General features: G+C 38.3%; 1 protein-coding gene across 2 annotated transcripts in view; it reads left to right on the forward strand.

The window, feature by feature from the left end:
* The window catches only part of LOC5572543 (protein-tyrosine sulfotransferase), a 185,377-nt gene that overhangs the window by 150,391 nt on the left and 11,336 nt on the right, over positions 1 to 23,650 (forward strand). For both annotated transcript variants that reach the window (XM_021842478.1, XM_021842483.1), the window contains exons 4-6: positions 10,208 to 10,448; positions 11,050 to 11,366; positions 11,428 to 11,626. In XM_021842478.1, coding sequence (XP_021698170.1) covers positions 10,208 to 10,448; positions 11,050 to 11,366; positions 11,428 to 11,626 — 757 coding nt within the window. The remainder of the gene's footprint in view (positions 1 to 10,207; positions 10,449 to 11,049; positions 11,367 to 11,427; positions 11,627 to 23,650) is intronic.

Raw genomic sequence — 23,650 nt, forward strand, 5'->3', positions numbered from 1 at the left:
GGTATTATTATTATTAATACGCCTAAGTTACCAAATCGCACTTCAATTCGTCCTGCATGATGATATACGGCTATTATAGAGCTGACGTGTCCTACATTGCACAGTGCAAAAATATGGATACAAAACGGCACCTAATTTATGCGGTTGATTCCGGTTCTCGAAAACCTCCATACTGCATGAAAACGTCAAGGAATCGAATGGTGCTAGTTTCATTCACCGAAATCTTGTACAAGTTCCCATTTAGCCATTAAAAAATATTTCATGCAATGAAGTTTTCATAGAAAAACATTTGTAATTGAGTGCGGCTAACTTAATATATTTCCTGGGTAATAATCTGGGTCAGGGGTTCCAACAAGTGGTCCCCTCACCCCCATGAGAACGTGGAGATTCATCGGTGCCCGCAAAATCGTTGTAAATAGGTGTAGTGTTTCTTGATTTTGATGAATAAATGTGAGAATTTTTTTTACGTTCTTGTTTTGAAAGGCAGGGTCATTACTAGCGATGGGCGATTTTGAATCGATGTTCCGAACATCGATTTTTTCGTTTCGATTAATCAATTTTTGAATCAATGTTAGGATCACTCAAAATCGAGTGAATCGATTTTCTTCATTCGATTTTTTGTTTCGATTCAAAAGTGTTAAATTGATTAGAATTTGTCAATGAGTTAATGAATTTTAAACCTAGTTTTGAAGCATAGAATTTATAATTTTTAATTTCAAACGTTATTTGATTGAACGAATTTAATATAATAGCATTTAGTCTTATTTTGACAGTTTTTTTTTGGAAATTTTCATATGAGCTTGAAAACCGAATCGATTCAAAAACATCGATTAATATGATTCGATTAAATCGATGAATCGATTCGACACTATGAATTTGAATCGATTCAGTAACATCGATGTTCTGGTTAAATTTGCCCAACGCTAGTCATTAACGATTCACAAATATTGAATACTTCTAGTACAGATTTATCAGAGCTCTAAATATGTGCTATTAAAATGTTTTTTTTTTCCTGACAAAATTACATTATGTCTACAGTGATATTCTGTCTATGGATGCAATTAGGATCGTTCTTGTAGGTCGCTATAAGAAAATTATGAGCATATTCTTGGCTTGAATCTTGTCAGGTTTGTCAGCAAAATCCCTATACTAGGATTTCTAAGAATTTCTGGCGATTTCTTACATGCAATTTTTGTTTCTTGAGAAGTCCTTTGGCAAATTTCTTGAAATAGCAGTTTCCAGGGTGTGCTTTCTAGTGGATGTCTAACTTTTTTTTTTATTCTTGGCGAGAACGTCGGGGATTTGTAGTAAAAAAAACGATATGGTGAAAAGCTTTAGATTCTTGTGGAATTTTTTCATTGACCTGCTGGCGAGATTTTTTGTTGAAATATTTCCGTACTTGCAAGCGGTGTGTGTGTCAAGTACAACTATTGATTTATTCTGTATCTTCAATACATTTTTTTCTGGTTGGATTTGAATTCGAGTTCTTCAGTCATCCAGTGACTCAATAGCCTACTTGATTAAGCGCTTGTCTATAATAAAAGAGTTGTAGTTTGAAATACCACCAATGCACGTAGTTTTTTTTTCTAATTCACTCATACTGTTTATCTTAATACACGCGATTTCTAAATTATTAGTGAATAGTTGGTTTTCATGGCTACCTCGATGGTCCCGTGGATCACATTTTCATTGATTTTGTGTTATATAATCAATACCTCCATTACTTGATGGTCTCTTTAATATGACTAGTTATGACTGTATAGATACATTCTTTATTTTCATAAGATTTGATTACAATAATATAAATTTCAAGGGTCCGCAAGATGTTTCTAGAACTTTGAAGGGGCCGAAGCTTCAAAAGGGTTATGAACCACTGTGGGTAATATGATGAAACACACTTCATCCTATGCTTATGACTGGGAGAACCTGTTTTGCCCCATTTTAGAGCGAAATGGTTTGTAATTTAGCGTAATTGATTTGTTTTATAATTCAACGTATTAACAGTAACACAGTATACTTTTCCGGCGTACAATCATCTAAAGAATTCAACGTTTCATATTTCAACTGCTATCGATGACTGAGAGAACCTATTTTGCCCCATTTCGTCCTAAAAATGCTATTTTAATGGAATAAAACACAGTTTTTGTAACAAAAAAATTTTTTATATGTGAAAATTTGCACAACTGACTGTGGCAAATCGAAAAATGGAATTGGATTTGAATATACAACTATAAGAAAAAAGTGTTTTAGGGCAAAACAGGACAAACTGATTCTTTCCAACAAAGATGATTCTGCATCAGAAAATAATTATGTTGCTCCTAAACTTGAGCTTGAGCATGATTGGCCACCCGTGGTTGCTACTCCAGTATCGCCAGATCGCTGCACTTACACAAGGAACCAACCAGATGACTGCTTGGGATAAACAGACACCCTCAATGTATAAGTGCTGGCGATCTTCTAATTTTAGGCAACAATGGCGCCTGCCACGTCAGAATGCAGACCAATGAGAGGAAGGGGGAGAAAGTGATGATGTATTCAACTGTCTCCCACGGTAGACAGTATATACCACTGCGTCTACGCCAGTTCATGCGGGATGATGACCTTCTGCTTATGAAGCAGAAGCGGTAGCCATTGGACCACCAAGCCCGTCCAGTTGTAAATATATGCTCCTAAACATTGCAAAATCAAATTTATGTGGAAAAACGTGACAAAACAGGTTCTTTCAGTTATTCACACTGAATGAAGTATGCTCCATTATGGTGCTTAGTTTATCGTTATTTTCAAAGAAAAAAAAGCCAGTTTGTTTACATCTGGAGAGACTTTCAAAAAAAAAAAATCGTTGTACGATATTTAACCTTTCAAATGTCGCGCGAATTTTTGTAACGCGAGTAGTTGGGCGTTGTACTTTGTACAACACCCTTGGGTTTCCATGTCCAACATGAAATACCTCGCGATCTATATTAAATATAGAAAATCCATCTTCGACAAAATTGTTTGGGAGATCAAGGACTGACATGCAATGACTATCCAGTTTTGGAATTTCGTCACCAGGCAGCGCTAGTGTGAATGAAAGTTTTTTTTTTGCAAATAACTCAACAGCCCGATGGCGTCTTTGGCAGAGTTGTTCAGTAGCTCAAAGGCTATCTTTATTTAATTCTTGAAATTTGAGATTGACTATAATAATCATAGCCCTTGAGCTACTGAAACATTTTGTCTAAGATGCGATCTTTCTCAATGGTCATGATCCTGGAATATTCACAAAAAGAAAATTTCGTGCCCACTAGCGTCGCCTGGTGGCAAAATCTCAAATCTCTTAGCTTGAAAACTGATTGCCCTTGAGCTACTGAACAACTTTGCCGAAAACGTCGTATTTCTAAATTGACAGGCTTCTAAGATATCTGCAAAACAAATGGTTTCATGCACACTAGTGCCATCTAGCGGTTAAATTCTGTATCAAATGAGGTGCCATCATCCACCTCCAGAACAAGTTAACTGAAGACTCCATGTTACGAAATTATTTTGATTTTGAGATATATTGATTTCAAATCGTAGTCTACTCGAGCCGTATATAGTACATTCATTATTATGCGACTTCAATGTACATTTGCTAATTATACCGCATTATAAAGGGCCGTACTGTGAACAAGAACTGTTGAGTATTGTTCTTAAGAAGATTCTTGAAGAATACATTTTGGTTTGGTGTCGATAGATATCTTTGTTGTAAAATGATAGCATATTACAAAGTACAACAGCGCGACAGCCCGAAGGTTAAAGTTACGCCTTTTTAAAGCGTCAAAATAGTTAATGTTTACTACAATAATGTTGTAATATCGCAAACTGTCTCTGAATGTCTTGAATTACATTTAAGAATGAAATCTCGTTAAAGCTCATCAAAATTCATTATTTATTTGTAGGCTCAAGCACTCTGATGCAATACGAAGCAGGTTTCATTGTTCAATCCATAATATATGAACTAAAATCGTTTTAAATTTTCAACATATCCTCATTGTTCCAAGAATGAAAGTACATATTATATTTCAAAGCGTCAAAAATGCCTTATGTCATAATTATTTATTAGTTATTTTGTTCTTATTTTTAATTTTGTTCGGGGCGATGATCTCTGTGGACTGTAATTTCGGTAGTGCTCAAGTTGCTGTATCTGGTGGTGAACTCAGCGTGAGGAGAATCCTTGGGGGGGTTCGGCTAAATGAATTGGTTAAGCCAAGAAAAACACTTTGTTCACTTTTACTACTGTATTGAACTAGCTTAACTTTTAACTTAACATCAATTCACTTCTATCTTCTCTCGGTGTTGGTCGTTCTAATGGCTGGAAAATACTGGTGCGGCTGCTCCTTTGCTCGTCCTTTTTGTTACGTGCTGGAGAGCCTGTTTTGCAAGTCGAGTCTCCACGCATCGCGACGGAGGTAGATTTCTTTGCGTAGTTGCTAACGTGAATAATGTAATTCAAACTTTTTTCTGTGGATAACAGATGAGGGACTAATATACTTCAAATCGTCATATATTTCGATTTTTCTGATTGTTATGTATTGAGTATGAGGGACTGGAAAATTTGCACCAAATGATCCACTTGCCCCACCAGGGGGGGGGAGGTTTAGTGGATCACCAACAAAAAAAAACAATCCCAAAACTAATGTGGTGTAATTAAGTATAGTATAAATGACATTACTATTGTTCTTGTTATTAGTGCTTGTTTTGTTACATTTTGATACCATAAAAATTAAAAAAGTATCTTTATTTTATCAAAATGGTATTAAACATATTTATACATTAGTTCATACTAATACGAACAAAAAACAAACATTGTAGCTAGAATAATTTGGAGAAAATTCATCCATTTATACACATAAGTTATACAAAAGTATAGTAGGATTGTTCCTAACGATGTTTTCGAAAAACACTCGAAGTTTAAAAATATTAGTCACAATTATTTTTGTTTAAAAAACTGAAATCTTTTTATTCTATTTATGAATATATTTGTATCATCTGTCTAAAACAATTTATATGGTCAAATAAGGTACGATATTATACATTCAATTGAAAAAAATGTATATACAGTGGGATTCCGTTTTTGGCATGCTCCGTTTTTGGCATGCTCCATTTTTCGCACCCCCCCCCCCCGATTTTGGCAACAAAATAGATCCGTTTTTGGCAACATTTTTCAACATTTTTGAAAACCATTAACATTTGTAAACTTTTGTAAATATCTGTGTGTTTTTTTGTGTTAGTCATTTGAAAAGCAAGTCAGCTTCACGCTTATCGCATTCCAGAGCTCAATTTTCGTTGATATTCCCTCAAATTGCACCAACTGCTACCGTACGCGCCTATTTACTTCTAAAAGGCCGTGTGTTTACAATGTATCTTCATTAATCTCTATAAGTATCTCAACTCAACTAGAGTTCCAATATCTTTTCTCAGGCATACACGATGTATGACCAGTCCACATGAGTATGCCGGTAGGTGATACACATTCTTCTTCGAATTTTGAAAAGCATAAGCATCGACACAAGAGCCACAAAAAGTCTATGAGTTTCTATCATAAATTCCGTTTCGCCTCTTCAATTCACGATGAGAGCTTTTTTTTGTATTCTATGGAATTGTGGGTCACAGTTAAAGATGCTGAGGATCACTGTTCTATGCCATTTTTCAATTATTTCAATTTTCCATTTATAGTTCTGTGGAAAATCCAAATAAATGCTTAGTTAATATTCTGTTTTGATAAATATTACAGTGTTTATATTTTCCGATTGATTTCAGCTGTTTCTGTGTGCCATTTTTATTGTTGTAAATCATTTCATATAACATACAATACTATGCAAAGAACATAATTTTGAAGATCCATTTTCAATTGATTGGCAGCAGAAACTATAGCCATTAGACCACCAATCCCGTCATTGTAAAATTTGACGCTTGGACTTAAAAGACAAACTGTTATGTTATGTTATGTTCATTGAGTTAGAAAAATCATTGTGTTTTGTAACATCCAGAACATTTTTGGTAATACGTTTCTAATGAAAACTATTGCATTTCTGTATTCTTCAACTATTTTACGGGATTGTCCAGTTTGTGCCTTTGTATGCAAATAGTATGCATAAATATTATCATTGAAGATACTTTAGCCATCAAAAGTCTGTGGAGCGTCTGTCACAATTGACAGGTCTATAAATTAATAGCATAGCCCTCTCCTATGGAAATCCGCTTCAAAACAGACCATTTGGAAGTCTGGCCAACATTTGGATCCATAACTTTGTTGTAATGATGTCCAAATAATATTCTTGAAATTGAAAAAAATGGGTTCCGATTTTGGCACGGTTCCGTTGTTGGCAACTGAAAATTTCGATTTTGTTGCCAAAAACGGAATCCCTCTGTATTGCATTTTTGCTACTTAGCTAGGAAAAGCCAAGAGAAGTTTTGTTTGAATTATTGGTAAATTTATATTTTTTATACCAGAAAGATTAAAAAAAAACTTGTAGGTGATTTGATTCAAATTTTCTATAGTCAATTTGACAAATTTAAGCTAGGGATGATAAAAGTTTAAGGAAAACAACATTTGCGGATATTAAAACTGAATCAAATTCTCGTAAGCAGTCTGCCGATAAGTAATAATAATACTTGATCCACTTATCCCACCCCATTAAAAAGTAGGGGTAAGTGTACCATGCCCAATACATCCGTATTTATTTATAAAAGTGACATATTTTTCATTGTGATTCATTCAATTAGAACTGAAATGCTCACCATGTGTTGAAAAAACTAATAATATTCAATTTCAGACAGAGATACAATGGATTTTTGATTGATGGAGAACAATTTCAATATTAAGAGGAAAATAACCATCATCGTTTAACAAATTTTCAAAACCAGTTCTTTTGCTCAAAATTGAAGCAATGCTCAAGAATATCTATCATTGCATTGCACTTGCTATCAGAAATACGATGATAGATTTTCATAAGGATTGATTGAAATTTGAATGAAAAAACTGGTTTTTAATTTTTGATGATTGCTGATGATTGAATGATGGATTCTTGAGCCCTAATTGATTTTCGCAGCTATCATGTTTGCTAACACAACGTGTACGTACGTGTACGTGTAGTACCAGTTTTGGAATAGTATCAGTGTGGACGTAAGAATATAACCTAAAACGAAGCAATGGTGCGAAAACATTCAACATAATCAAGTATTTATGCTTGAAATGGAGAAATGATCCACTTCACTGATACACTTCCCCCACTTACTTGCGTACGCAACAAATTTGTTTTATTTTTCTTTTGATAAATTTTATGCTCTTCCTTAGAAAACTGCAATTTCATCAGATCGTGGCTGTGATGTGTGAGATGTTTAGTTATCTACTTTACTTAATTGCTACACAAGGGTACCATAAAATAACACCTACAAAAGTTATCTAAGCCAAACAATGATAGACATTCTACATCTAAGCTTGTTCATAAAACGTTATAAGAAACCCTGCCTTGGGTTGAGAATGAATAAAGAATAGATTAACTCAAGCGTGTGCTAGAATAAGGACGAAAGTCGATTTATCTTCATCGATCCTCTCTTCTGTGAATAAAAGTGACAATAAAGGGCGAACACGAAATTATTGCAACACCATGCCAATTTTCTCATAATATTTAGAATCAAGCCAAAATTTTGGAGGTAGTTTTATACATATATTTACTTCAAAAATCAAAAGAAAATCTAAACGACGTTGCCAAGTGTAAAATTGAAGGCATTTTCGCTTGATGCCCTCCTTCAAAGTCTTTACAGTGTTATCCAGTTTCTCGTTTTTTTTTCATCATTTTTTTATCATGTCCTTCTCATCTTTGACTGTCTTCTTGCTCTTCCGAAGTTCCCGCTTCATTATTGCCCAGTACTGCTCCACAGGGCGCAGCTCCGGACAGTTTGGCGGATTCATGTCCTTTGGAACAAAATGGACAGAATTGGCCTTATACGACTCCAGGACACTTTTAGAATAGTAGCATGATGCCAAATCTGGCCAACATAGCGGAGCTTCGTCATGCTGCTGCAAGATGGTCAAAAGGCGCTTCTCGAGGCACTCAGATTTGTAGATCTCGCCATTTACTGTGCCTTTTGTCACGAAAGGCTCACTACTCAGTCCGCAAGAGCAGATGGCCTGCCAAATGAGATATTTGGAGGCGAACTTCGACATTTTCTTCTTCTTAAATTTGTCGTCCACATCTAACTTGCTCTTGCATGAGCATGAGCATGATTGACCGCCCGCAGATGCTACTCCGTTATTGCAAGAACAGCTGTACATCTAACTTGCTCTTGCCGGTGAAAAACTCCAACCCCGAAATTTGCTTAAAATCGGCTTTTATATACATTTCGTCGTCCATCACACAGCAGCCATATTTTGTCAGCATCTTCTCGTAGAGCTTCCGTGTCCGAGTTTTAGCCGTCGATTGTTGCCGCTCATCGCGGTTTGGGAAGTTCTGTACCTTGAATATATGTAGTCCATCTTTCTTCTTTGCTTTCTTCTCAGCGACATGCCGATTTTTTAGACAAATCACGGCTTGAGACGTTGGGATTTGCTTTAATCATCCGCTTCACCATTTCTTGTCTTTTTGTTCTCCGGTTCCGGTTGGAACCGCTTCAACACTCTGGAGACGGTTGAATGGTGAACGTTCAACATTTTTCCCAACTGCCGTTGCGACAGGTCAGGAAATTCCAGGTGTTTGGAAAGAATTTGTTCTCTCGACTCGCGTTGGTTCACCTCTATTTTCGTTGAATCGAAAAATATGACTTCGAGTTTGACATCATGTAAACAATACACATCAATGAGAAAGTGTGCAAAATTTGGTTGATTTTTACCCAATGGTAGAAAAGTTATGCCCTGTTGAAAGTGTCGCAATAATTTCGAGTTCACCCTTTATACAAATTTGTCAGCATTTTTTCACATTAGGACGCAAGATTGCGTCGTTGCCAAGCGGTCTGAAGTGAAAAAATGCTAACAAACTTGCATCTTGTCACTTTTATTCACAGAAGAGAGGATCGACGAAGAGAAATCGATCATGAGACGTAGGCCCTTATTCTGACACACGCGCTAGCTTGTTTTGACAAACAGAATTATACTCGGCAAAGAGTTTCGATGGTCTCTCCAATATCAACTTATGGACGATTCACTGTATATCTGTATTATGATTTTATTATATTAATCAGAGTTAGACTCAACATAAAAATCAAAACAAGAAAAAAGACTTCGACTGAAAAACTGTAAACATTCTTTAAAGAATACAACTTCCAACTCATTTATTGCTTGTTATAATTATTATTTCAAACAATTCAACTTATGACATCGAGTATTAAGATTTTTATATTGAAAATGGTTTAAGTACGAAATTGTACAATGAAATCGGCTCCGTAATGCATCAGAGTGCTTGAGCCTGCAAATTGACAATCACTTTTGAAAAGCTTTAACGAGATTTAATAATTGAATGTAATTGAATACATTCAGAGATAATTTTCGGCACTGAAAAACAACATTTGTGTTGTAAAAAAAAATCTACAATTTTGATAGTTACGCCTTCCAACGGCGTTAAAAAACGAACTTTCTTTACCGATTGACCATTTTTGCATCGTGTGGTAGGTACGACAATACTATATGGCATGAGAAGTAAAGAAAATTTTCAACCCGAAAAGATTCTCGACCAGGATTCGAACCCACGACCCTTAGCAGCGCATTTACTGCTACGGGTATCTGGGCCCTAAATGACAATATCCGATGAAAATTTATTTAATTTATCGCTATTACTTACGTTTCTCCTTTTGAAACATTTTCAAATTCACGGAGAAGATACTAGGGTACCAGAACCTTTGAATGATGGATGCAGAATTAATTGTATTTTTTTTTTCGATTAATAACAGTTTCATACACACCGTGCGTCTCCATTCTTTTGTTGGATGGCCGGAAGCCCTTCATCAAGCCACACCAAACTCACCAGATGCGAAAATAACGACCCAACTGCACTGTGCTCATATATTTCCATTTTACTACTATACGAACGCTCATTTTTCTTTATGATTACATTTTCCATAACTCGTCGTCGTCGTCGCTGCGGCGACTGGGGAATTTGCATTTGCACTTCATTACTGCAAACCTTTTTTAAATGCCATATAAAAAAATCACCAGACGCTAAACGACCTTGTGCTTGTTCTACTTTTTCTATTGCAGATGTGGCCAGGAAACTCGTGTTATCCCTCGGATCCTCCAGCTGCGGTCGCACTGGATGAAGTCGGAGAAGGAATCCGTCCGGCTGGTCGAGGCCGGCATCACCAAGGAAGTGCTCAACGGAGCGATAGCGCAGTTCTGCCTGGAGATCATCGCTAAGCACGGAGATCCGGCGCCCCGGTTATGCAATAAGGATCCACTCACGCTCAAGATGGGCACCTACGTCATCGAGCTGTTCCCAGAGGTAGGTTCGTCCTGTTAGTGGTACCCTTTCAAATATGTTTGATGAATAGTTTCTTTTCCTTCATTTTTTTTTATAAAAGTATCATTTCAAACATTACATTTATTAATTATATCTAGGTGTTATGTGCTAGACCACACAATCATCCTTGAAGTTCTTGAAATTCCCTCCAGGTTTCCATGTTACACGGACATCGCTCATGAGTCTTGCTTTTTCTAAAGTTTTAATATTATTTAGATCTTTTTTAGTGAACTAAATAATATTCTTGAGAAAGCCCTATCCGAAGAATGCCACTTTGAACAAACGTTCAGTTTTGTCGTCATAAGTAAAACATTTGTGCTTCTTCTCTTCAAGATGGTTGAGAAGAAGTTCGCGATTTTTAAGAGTTTCCGGCCAAACGCGACAGTCTCCTTTCTGTGCGATTTGGAAGGAAACCTTGATTCCCCTAATGGAGTTCAAGATTTCCTGCCTCAATCCTCCAAATTCGGAACAACTGGCCACGATTGACGGCACACTTTTCTTCCTCACTTAAATCGATGAGCCTCAACTAGAGTACGATGATCACTTTTTAACAACTCCTAATCTTCCGTTTCTTATTTTGCAGGCCAAATTCCTTTTCATGGTGCGGGACGGCCGGGCGACGGTGCATTCCATCATATCCCGCAAGGTCACCATCACCGGGTTTGATCTGACGAATTACCGGCAGTGCATGACCAAGTGGAACCAAGCGATCCAAACCATGCACGACCAGTGCAAGGAAATCGGCAAGGAACGCTGCATGATGGTGTACTACGAACAGCTGGTGCTACATCCGGAGGAGTGGATGCGGAAGATCCTGCACTTCCTGGACATTCCGTGGAACGACTCGGTGCTGCACCACGAGGAGTTCATCAACAAGGAGAACGGAGTGGCGTTGTCCAAGTATGCTTCCAAAAATGCAATAATTACAACCGCGTTTCATGAGTTCCCTCTCACATTTCAGAGTCGAACGATCGTCGGATCAGGTGATCAAGCCGGTGAATCTGGAAGCGCTCTCCAAGTGGGTCGACCACATACCGGAGGACGTGGTTCGGGATATGGCGGAGATTGCACCGATGTTGTCGGTGCTGGGGTACGATCCGTACGCCAATCCGCCCGACTATGGCAAGCCGGATTCGTACGTGCAAGAGAATACTTATAAGGTAAGCGGAATTCACTGTCTAAATTAGACATTCAGGAATCTTTCTATGCCTAATTGTTATCATTGTTTTAACAAAATTTCATCTATTTTTACACTTGCAAAAAAGCTTTGATTTTTTTTTTTTGAGTATTGCAGTAATGTAGCTAAGTCTCGAATAGCTATTTTACAGCATGAAGCTGCGAAAAACACTTGAATGGCACAAGTGGAATTATGATACCGATAAACATGCTCAGAAGGAAAGTTCAAACGACGAAGGTCCGGCATATTTTAAACTCTACAGCTTTTTTACTACAGCTACTTTTCATACAATTTATGTTTTATTTAAGATACAAGAATATGTCCTGTAGTAATCTACAAATACTTATGACTATGTTCAAGGATCGCACAATTTCTGCTGATCTAGGAGGTGCGCAAATATCTATAAGATCTACGAAGGGATGTCCTCAAGGAGGAGTGTTATCGCCCTTACTGTGGTCTCTTGTAGTAGACGAACTCCTTAGTATTAAATTTCTATCAAGGTTTTGAGGTAACTGGATATGCCGATGATGTTGTTGGTTCGTGGAAAGTTTGATAACACGATTTCCGATCGGTTGCAAACTGCGTTAAGGCTAAGTAGCCCGTCATTCGTTTTGGCAACAATGATGACTTTTCAGCTTGCATTTCAAAGTGATAAAACTCATTATTGATAGTTTATATTGACTTGGAAAAGTATCACTGTACGCGCTAACATGCATAGAGTGTGCTGATGCTTTTTAAGCTGTGTCAGTGCAAAACCAATTGATTTTCTTTGATTCGAAATCGTGAGATGAATTAACAACAATCATTAACGACGCGTACAAATTTCAATGACGGCCTACTTCGCCTTAAACCTAGAGTTACTGTGCACGTGCTGTCGCCTTAGGTGCAGGAGCCTCTTTGCTTGCCAGCGCACGGGAGCGCAGTACATTGTGAGACCTTTTTTGGTGCGCCTCATTTTGCTTGAGATGTGTCTCACTGCGGTCTCATGCGCTCCGTCACATGTGCTGTTTAAAATTCAGCGCAATAATTGAAGTGATTATAAAAGAGTTCAACGAGGATTTAAATTGTAACACTTGGATCGCGAGTCTTCGACCATATCATGTAGGCCATCTAGACACCTGCATAACGAGGCGAAGATAGTTGTAGAGGTTCTTCGTTACTAAGGGGCCGTCCATAAATGACGTAGCATTTTTTCACTGATTTTTTACACCCCCCTCCCCCGTCGTAGCATTTCGTCACAAATACTGGTACTCCCCCCTGGAAAATACGTAGCATATCGAGCACCTACCAACCCCCCCCCAATTTTTTTTTAAATTGTTTTCCTTATTGACTGGGTTGAAACAAAAAATTGGAATTGAGAAGTTCAATACAAAGTTTGATATTAATTACTGACTGAATTAATATCAAACTTTGTATTGAATTAATTGTAATTGTAATTCAATGTAATATATTGAACAAAAATTTCGTTATATTAGAGGATTGTTTTTTTTTTTAATTATTCGTTGTTAGGAAATAGATTTCAATCAAGAAAATGATCAAGAAAATAATTAAAAATATTTGGAATGTTTAGAAAATTTTAGCGATTAGTATACAAATACAATAATCTCTATTAATATTTCAGTTGATTTTCATTATCGTTTCCATACTGAAGTAATCTCACACAACCTATAACGAAACCGTTAAATAAAAAAATGCTTCAAATTACCGAGTTATTACCAAAATTTAATGATAGGGCAATTTTGTTAACACTCGAATCTATTATCCTCATTAATATTCAGGCTATTCCATCAAGAGCATTTATATATCAAAACAAATGATGAGTAGATTGGGTGGGGATTTCCTTCAACATTGAAGGCATAATTCACGGAATAAATATCTTGCTTTAAATGTAATATTTTCTTGAAGAAATAAAGCCCCAAAAGAAATTATGGATAAAACTAAAACGGCTGACTTTATGTCATGTTGACAAATGGCAAAAAAAATGTACTCCAAGTAGTTAGAGCATTGATTTTGAATCAATTCATTTAACTTATTTTGTTTATTTATAAATTTATAAATTTGGACACGAATATAATATAATATTCACATAATTATTTGAAGCTACAAAACATCTGTTTGATTGCATTTATCAAAAAAAATCTAAAGTTCCATAGATATTTTTTCAATCTTGTCATATGAATGTTTTGAAGCTTAATAATAATTTTATAACCCAAGTTAATAAGTAAAAAAAGAAGATTCATAAAAAAAAGAAATTTCATAAAAAATAATTGTATGCAATTTTTTTTAGTGCCTTTCTTTTAACGGACTTAATTCAAAATGCTACGTCCACTAGCTAGGACCCCTCCCTCCCCCTCGTCACACTTCGTCACAAATTCGTGAAGACCCCCCTCCCCCCTAAAAAGCTACGTCATTTATGGACGACCCCTAAGCAGTTGTTTCACGACTTGGATACCGATGGCGAGCCATAGCGCCGAGCAGCGCATGAGACGAGTCTCCCCGAGAGCACATTACCTAGCGCGCGCTTTTAGAATTTTCATGAGCCTCCGTCTAGCGCAGCACACTAGGATTCCGATGAGCTGAGAGACGGTTTGGTTCGAGGCTCGTCAGTACATTTATGTGCTCCTGAGAAATATGTAACTCTAGTTAAACGAAAGACAAATTAAAGACCTCCATGTCCCTTGCAGTTGCCCAAAATTTTATGGCTCATGAGGTAAGGGGCGATCCATTAATTACGTAAGACAATTTTCGAGGTTTTTCAACCCCCCCTCCTCCCATGGTAAGATTTTTTTATGAAAATTAAAAATAAATTGTATGGCGCGTAAGAAATCTCAAACCCCCCCTCCCCCCATAAACCCTTACATAATTAATATTAATGGACCGCCCCTAATCTAGAATGCCGTGAAAAGTGTACTGCGATCTGTGTTCGCGCACAGGGCGAATGTTTGTGAATATTTAACAGTTATCACCCTATCGCCTTACACCCTATTATTGAAACACGCACTACCCACCCGAATGGCAATGATTATGTATGGACCTATGCACGAGTTCATTAGTTGACGTTTGAGCGGTGCCGTGTTATTTACGTGACCATAGAGCCTAGTGACATTTGAACACACGTAGACTAGCATACGCTCGTCATACACAGTTTGTTTTTGTTTTCCTCAAAGAAACTTGCACACGCTTTCCAGACTCATCAAAATGCATATGGAAATATTACCCAATTTGAAAATTTTATACCCGGTTTCTGGGTGTTTTTCGAGACTGAGTGCATATTGTTTTCCTCTAAGGTTCACAACTACTTCTACACTAGGGCACCCATACCATTGGGCGTGATAACCACTATGGACCGATGCATGAGTTCACTATTTGACGTTTGAGCGGTGCCGTGTTATTTACGTAACCATAGAAACGAGTGAATTCGGCACCGCTCAAACGTCAAATTAGTGAACTCGTGCATCGGTCCATGGCAACGAGTGAATTCGGCACCGCTCAAACGTCAAATTAGTGAACTCGTGCATCGGTCCATTGGCTGGCGGCTGATGAGCGAAGAGTGGCGGCTGACCACACCAGCAGATGCGACGACCAACATCACCCGGACTGTGCATGGAAGGAGACGCGACGAACATGTAGGAACATTGCAAGTGAAAAGTTTCTCTTTTATCTTGGACAGCCGAAATAAAAACAGCCTTTTTGAAGGCTTTTGAGTTGTTTTGGAATAATTCACCGAGTCGAGCTATCGTCAGCTGTTGTTCCCGCTGGCACTCTTCAGAGGAAGGAGTTGCCCATCCGTCAAGTGTCCGTGATCGGACAATCTGTCAAACTTGGGTACCTTTTGCACTACCGAGGGACGAAATGCAGTACTAGAAGTGGTACCCAATCTCAGCCCGAGTGTGACGGACCTGGTTAAAAATTACTCTCAAATGGTGTAGGAAGAAGGGGTTAAACGTAAACCCTTCAATAACTATTATCGTGCCTTTTACCAGAAGGAAAAAGGTAAAGCTTATACAGCCTTCTTTGAATGGAGTTCAAATTCAATTTTCGGAAGAAGTTAAACACCTTGGGGCTACTTTGGATAAGAAATTGAACTGGAACTCTCATCTGAGCAAGGTTATAAGTAAGGGTACTAATGCCCTATGGGTCTGCAATAAAGCCCTAGGAAAAACTTGGGGACTGCGACCTAATATGGTAAACTGGATTTATTCAGCAATAGTCCGACCAAAAATTAGTTATACTTCACTGGTATGGTGGCCCAAGACAAATGAGGTAACCGCTCATAAGAAGCTGGCTAAGTTGCAAAGACTTGCTTGTATATCAATGACAGGAGCAATGAAAAGTACACCATCGGTTGCCTTGGATGCCCTTCTTAATATACTGCCTTTGCATCAATTCATTAAACTGCAAGCTGCAAAAAATGCCTTGCAGCTTATTCGTTATAATATTGCTGTGTGCGTTTGAAATGCAAATATCAAATGCGGGAACACCAAACGCGGTAAGATTTTTCATTAGGAAAGCGAAGTCAAAGATAGCCTTTCTTTGCTAGGTTGGCGGTGATATGGATCACGGTTGCTAGGTGTCCTTTGATTAGTTTGTATTACCGCGTTTGGAATGCATTTGAAAAAGATTTGCACGTCAACCGCAAACAGCAATAAAATACTAGATGGTGATTTGATTGGTCACATGAAGATCATCAAGGAATTCAATTTGAATTCAGATATGAAAATAATAGAAGATTGGATGACAACAAAGACCAACTATGATGTTCCCTTTAAAGTGGTTAAACCAAGCCGCTATACTTGGGATTCTGGTGGGCCAAGTTTACGTCCAGGTTCTATTGTATTTTATACCGACGGGCCAAAGATGGGCGACAATACTGGAGCTGGAGTTTTCGGCCCTGGTATCAGCAAGGTAATCGCTATGGTGCGCAGTCCCACTGTGTTCCAAGCTGAAATACAAGCCATCATGGACTGTACAAATATTTGTCTCAAAAGAAACTATAGGTTTGCAAAGATCTGTATTTTCTCGGACAGTCAAGCAGTTTTGAATGCTCTAAAGGCATTCACATGTAGATCAAAGTTAGTGTGGGAATGCATTCTTTCTCTGAAGCAATTGGCCAGTAGGAACGAAGTTACATTGTACTGGGTGCCCGGCCATTGTGGAATTGAGGGAAATGAAATCGCCGACAATCTAGCAAGACAGGGTGCAGCTTCGAGCTTTGTCGGCCCTGAACCTTTCTGTGGTGTTCCTGAGTACACTCTCAAGATGAAACTGAAAAATTGGGAAATGTCCATGGTAGAATCCAATTGGAACGCCACGGATACATTCAAGCAATCGAAAAGATTCATAAAACCCAGTCTTAATAAAGGAAATCTTAGGGTAATAACTGGCCTGATAACCGGTCACTGCCCAAGTAGGTATCATCTTAAAAAGATAAGTAAAATACAATCCTCTGAGTGTCGTTTTTGTCAAGCTGAAAACGAAACTGCTGAGCATTTACTCTGCAACTGCGGAGCATTGCTTGATCAAAGAATGTTAGCATTTGGAAAAGGGTTATTAGAGCCCTTGGAAATTTGGCAAGGTAGTCCTAATAGGGTAATAGACTTTATAAAACGAGTTGTGCCCAGTTGGGACAGTGTGACACATCAACCAATGTCTATCACATCTCAATTGTGAAAGGATATTTGATGAGCACCAAATAAAATATTAATTGGCATCCCTCAGGGATTTCTCCAGAAATCCTTGTGGGATTTCCACAGCAGTTCTTCTAGGATTTACCCAGAAACCCTTCTGGAATTTCCCCAGAAATTCTTCTGCTACACGCTATGTCTAAACCAACAGATTATGCAAATCGAATGTAGGTACTTCGGATTTTTTTTTTTCCATTAGAGTTCAGTATTTGGGTTATTTTCTCATAATCGGAAGGTTTTAAAATATTCCATCGGTGAAATTTTGATGTTTTCCACTTTTTAGCTATTTTTCCATATAAAGACTATGATAATCAATGAAAATCTCGTTTTCCTACACATTTCAGCCCATACAAAATGTATGGGAAAAATTTCACCGATGGAATATTTTGAAACCTTCCGATTATGAAAATATAACCCAAATACTGAACTCTAGTGGAAAAAAAATCCGAGGTACATTCGATTTGCATAATCTGCTGGTTTAGACATAGCGTGTAGCAGAAGAATTTCTGGGGAAATTCCAGAAGGATTGCTGGAGAAATCCCAGAGGGATGCCAATTATCGTTCAGTTATGCAAGCAGCATTTGTTATAATGCTATCAAATTTGTAATAACTCCTGTAACTTGATCAGATTACGCTCATAACCTGCAAATGTATTTGTCAATCTTTTCTTTTTGATAATTTGTTTCCCATATCCATAAACTCTTATCAAAACCCAATTACTGCGTTTTTTAAATATATCCCCGTCCCTATTATTGCATACTCTGAGCCCAATAATTGCACACATCTTTCTGTTTACTCAATGCATCTAGTAGAGTCTCAGTGTAATTGTAAATGGTCGGAAATAACATTCCAAGCAATACATTAAACGATATGCTACGAGTTTGCATGATAATTCGCTGAAACAGCGGTTCTCAAATCGTGATCCTCGGAGCACTTTGTGCTCCGCAAGGCAAGACAAGGTGCTCCGTGACAAGGGCTTCATGAACAATCTTTCTATTTTTCTTTCTTTTATTGAGATTTACAGCCCTAGGCTGGTTCATCTCATATCATGCAACATTTTTCACGGGAATTTCATACAAAATGAGGAATATCGCTCTACAAAACCTCGCTTAGTTGTCTGAACTAAACACAAAAGCGGATGGCCACCGAACCGGGAAAACAGGAATTTAAGATGGTCACCTGGAGAAACGTTTTTAACGAAAATGTTTAAGCTCTATACATACAAACCATAAGAAGAAGAAAATCGTTATGTTTAAATATATTGTAATTCACCATTTGTGAATTTGAGCAAGTAACTTTCATTGGAATGCTTTAAAAATTTCAATGATTTAATTTCTACCTTGTTACATTATGCTTCTTAAAAATGTTTCACTTTTCTCACAACTTCGCTAACTATTTTAATCTTTCCACTACTGTCAAGGGAAACATTTGTTTGCTCTTTTCTCTAACTGATTTATTCTAGACTAGTGGTCCCGGCAAACTTCTTCTTGCCATCACGTAGACTGTGAAAAGTGCCATGCAATCTCCCATACCAAATGGCAGATTAGTTTTATTCCGGGTTTTCCGACTATTCCGGAGTCTTTCCTATAATGTTTCTCCGCACGAACACGTCGGAGTCCTGGACGAATGCAAGTGTGAATGAATTGTGCAAATCCGATGACCACTAGACCGCCTTTTTAAGCTTATAGGGCTATTATACGGCTAATATAAGGAATGCTTGCTATATATATATAATACAATACAGAGTCAACATGAGGAAGCGGCGGCTAGGTCAAGGCCAAGCCCTCGTAGGTGGAAGACATCGTACATCAATGACGAAGTACTTAGAGAGGAGCTCCGCCGTGAGCATAACCTACTCGGCTTAAGCGGGGATGAGCTGGTCGCGGTGCTCTCGCGTACATGCGATGCGACCATGCCTAGGCAAGTCCACCCTAGGAATGGGAGACCACCGACGTACTGGTGGACTCAAGCGATTGCGAACCTGTTTATATTTGCTTTCAAACTCCTGGACATGTTTCTGACAAACTCTTTATATTTTTTAGTTGTTATTCCTAAACGTCTCTAGATCGTCTTCCGGGGGAGTTTTTAAGAGGTTCTTTCAGAAAGCAGGTCAAGATTCCTTCTATAGCCTCAGTTCGCAGAAAGTTCACTAGCTATTTATCCAGCAAGTTTCTCAGATTGGTGCTAGTTTCCACCAATCCATCTAGAGGTTTGTCAGATTTTCCGACATCGATTATCATTCTACTCATCCATCAATAGAAACTCATGAATATTACTTAATGCGATGCATTTGATTTTGATTTTTGGCTATTTAACATATCTGGATGGGTGGCCAGAAATTGCAACAACTTTTGCGCAGACAAAGCGGACCAAGTGTTGAAGAGCAGTAAACTAATTGATTATTGTATTTTTTGAGTCGATTTCAGAGTCCAATAGAAGTTTATGGTAGTTCTATGTGTAGCATACCCTAATACACAAATGTCATATATGCAAAGTCAAACTGTAATAAAATTTACTCACCAATAACAAAGCAACGACCGTGCGCAAAAACGCATAGTTATGCAATTGTAAACAACACATCTGGAAGTCATTAACCACCAAGGCGCACCGTTCTATCGACTCTCTCTCTACCTCTACTTGTGTGGCGCGAGGGCCGATAGCCCGCAGCGCGGAGGATTCAAATTACAAAGCCATGGGCACTTGAAGCAAATAACCCAAAAGAATCGATAATGCAAGGATAGGCAATTTTGGCTATTTGTCACTCCAGTCGTCTCCTTTACATATCTATACCACTCTTTCAGACACATGCATTGTATTGTATTTGACAGGGTATAAAAACCCTAGAACTTTCAGACAATAAAGGATTCTTTTGATTTAGCTCGACCCAATTGGATGTTATCCAATCTTGGCTATCGACCACTACGTTGAAGACTCCAATGCGACCCACTTGGTGAATACCAGGATGGCTATCGCACCGTAATTAAAGTAAGTCCGTCGCGTTTGCACCGTAGTCGTGTTCGTTAAGTGAAAACTGGAATAAACCAGGAAATGGCGACCGTTCCGATCGAACCTGATGAATAAACTTAGTGATAAGTGCATATAGTGAAACCCAATAGTTGAAGATGGGTAAAACAAGTTCGAAGTCTGACGTAGTGCATAATGCGGACCCACAAGTACGAATAATCAACAACCAAGAATATCATGCTGAAATGTTACAGCAGCACGAAACACTAATTTATTTGATCCTGGGCATAGTGGCTTCTCAGTTACTATTGACTCTGTACTTCATGCTGAAGAAACGCGAGCGCAATCGAGCGTTCAAATTGGCCAAAAGTGTGAACAATTTGGCAGAAGCGTGAGTGATAGAAAATTTAAAAAACAGAAAAGCCAGTGGAAAAAACACAACAAATCTGATCAGTGTACCTGTGCCATTCATGCAAGGAGAACTGCAATGAAAAAGTGTGAACTAAAACCTACAAAATGGCAACTCTTAATTTGCTAAAATCAGTGCTTGAGCAATTGGATATTGCCAGGGAAAGGTGCATGGAAGTTGAATTTGCAGTGAATGCTAACGTTAAGAAACTATTGCAAATCTTATCAGATCAAGGACTGTTACAATTAGTGATCTGTAATAACGAACAAATCATAGTGAAAGTGAACAAAGAGGCATCAAGTTTTAGTGCATTGTCACAACTAATCACAGTAAGAAGAACAAACTTGTTACAAATAGCTGCAAAGATGGTGCCGACTGTGATGGGTAATTTACTCATTTTTACAAGGATGGGAGTTATGTCCCACCACGAAGCTTTACACCAACGTATGGGAGGTCAAATAATTGGAATGGCTTTCTGACCACCAGTGATCGTGTTAGATAGAAGCTGTGACCATAATTGCGACCGCCCACGTTTGTTTTATTCTACACACCGGGCGTTAAGTGCAAATATTCACGAGACAACACGAATTACCCGAAGCAGTGAAATTGAGTGCCAGTGCGTGAGGATTACCAACGAGACGAACCCTGATGAAGTAGTTTTGTGTGCCGCTCCATGCCGACTGATACGACGACTGATGCAGTTAAATAACATGTCGCTGCCAGATGTACCAATCAAGTAACATAATACAAAGGTATGAACATAACTGAAAATAGATTTATTATTGATGAGGGCATGAAAAGTTTGAATAATATCCTGAGGAATTTAAATAAAGCGCCCAATAGAAAATATAGGCAATTTACATTAAAGCAAAAATTGAACCATGCAAAATTAAATTACGGGCGAATTACAGATGCCTTAGCTAAAATTGAAACGGTGATAGAGGAGTCAGAATTATTATTTTTAACTAAGGGAGCTCGACAAGTTTACAGTGACATACATATTTTAATATCAACCAAGCTTGAATTCGCTGCAATACATGAAATCAGCATATTCTCATTAGGTTATGCAATTCTTTTTATCAACAAATTAAAAAGTAAAATTAGTCCGAAGATGGCAAAAGTAGATATTAAAACTGGTGCCACACTTATTCATGTGTATGATGGTAACCCAACAAATTTAGATACATTCCTGGATTCGGTTGCACTTTTCGCAGACCTCGTTGATAACGATAACGCAGCCGCATCACAGGATGTTAAAAATGCTGCTAAAGCCACCGCACTTCGATTTATAAAAACCCGACTAACAGAAGCTGCTAGGCAAGCAATTCCAGAAAATGCGACTCTCGATCAATTGATCGACGCATTAAAGGCAAACTGTTCGCCGAAAACCACAGCTGATAACGTTTTAGCAAAGCTAAAAAGTACAAGGCAATCAACTTCCGCAGAGGCTTTCTGTACAGAAGTAGAAAAGCTCACCCAAGAGTTGAAGACTATCTACATTAGGAATAGAATTCCAGCAGATGTGGCAACCCAAATGGCCACCAAAAGTGGAGTTGACGCACTAATTGCCGGTACGAAAAATTCGGAAACAAAAACAATATTACGCGCAGGAACGTTTACTAAAATAAACGATGCGATTCAAAAATTACATGAGAATGATGCAACACAAAAGGTTCAGGGATCTCATTCGGAAGATAGAGCTAAATCTTCAAACGGTATTCAAGCACAAATGTTTATGGCTAACAGGAACCAATACCGAGGCCGTGGACGAGGTAGTAATCTTAACTACGGACGAGGAAACTATAATTCTTACAACAGATATGGAGGCAATTGGCGAAATAATAATTTCAATCATCCACAACATTACCAACCGCGTTTCCAAAATACGAGAGGGCAAGGGAACTATCGGGGTCAATGGAACCATAGAGGACGACCATCGATTTACCTTATGCAACCTAATCCACAAATGATGAACCAATCGGTTCAGCAACAACCTCTAGCTCAACAAATGCAACAAAATACTCAACAATCAATTATGCCAAATCAAAATTTGCAAAATAATCAAACACAAATGCCAAACCAACATTTTTTAGGCACACCGTTTGGACGGTAGGCACTATAAATGCAGCCGTCTCTAATTACGTAAATTTATCTTTAGATTTATCAGACACTCGATGTACCTTCATAATAGATACTGGTGCTGATATATCTATTATAAAGGCAAATAAGGTGAAATCTACTCAAATTTACTATCCAAACGAGAAATGTATTATTTCAGGAATTGGTCATAACGGAATTTCGTCACTAGGTAGCACTTTTGCTAAAATATCTATTGAAAACGTATCAGTAGAACAGAAATTCCATATAGTAGAAAATGATTTTCATTCCTTGTTGAGCTACCGTGCGAGACAGTCGATAGTTCTCGTGTGCCCGGGTTCACCCCCGTTTTTCCAAATCTTTGGTATTTCGACGCCTATTGCAAAGTGTTTTTAGTGCAGTGAAGAGCCTTAGTTCGGCTTGGAAGCGGAACACTTTTGGCGAAGCCATTGTGTTGCCGATTAATCGAGTTTTGCGCAAAAGTATTGAACGTTTTCGCCATTGCGTGGTTATTTTCCGATCACGTGTATCGTAGAAGACAGCTTGCACCTCGTCCCGTGTGCTACCTGAGTGATCATCGTTTGTGGTGTGCATATAGCGTGCACAGCGGTGCGCTCTCCACACCGACAGTGGTCACCATCGTTATCGACGCCTGTGTTGGTTGGTGGCAGGCAGTGAGAGACCAACCACACATACACCGTACCAGCGAACCAGGAACCAGACCGTCCTTTTTTGATCACGTGTATCATCGAAGGCAGCTCGCACCCCGTCCCGTGTGCTACCTGTGTGCAGTGCAGAGTTCATCAGTGCGATCATCGTCTGTGGTGTGCGTATAGCGTGGACAGCGGAGATC

The sequence above is a fragment of the Aedes aegypti genome, chromosome 1 (assembly GCF_002204515.2).
Source record: "Aedes aegypti strain LVP_AGWG chromosome 1, AaegL5.0 Primary Assembly, whole genome shotgun sequence".
Classification (NCBI taxonomy): Eukaryota; Metazoa; Arthropoda; class Insecta; order Diptera; family Culicidae; genus Aedes; species Aedes aegypti.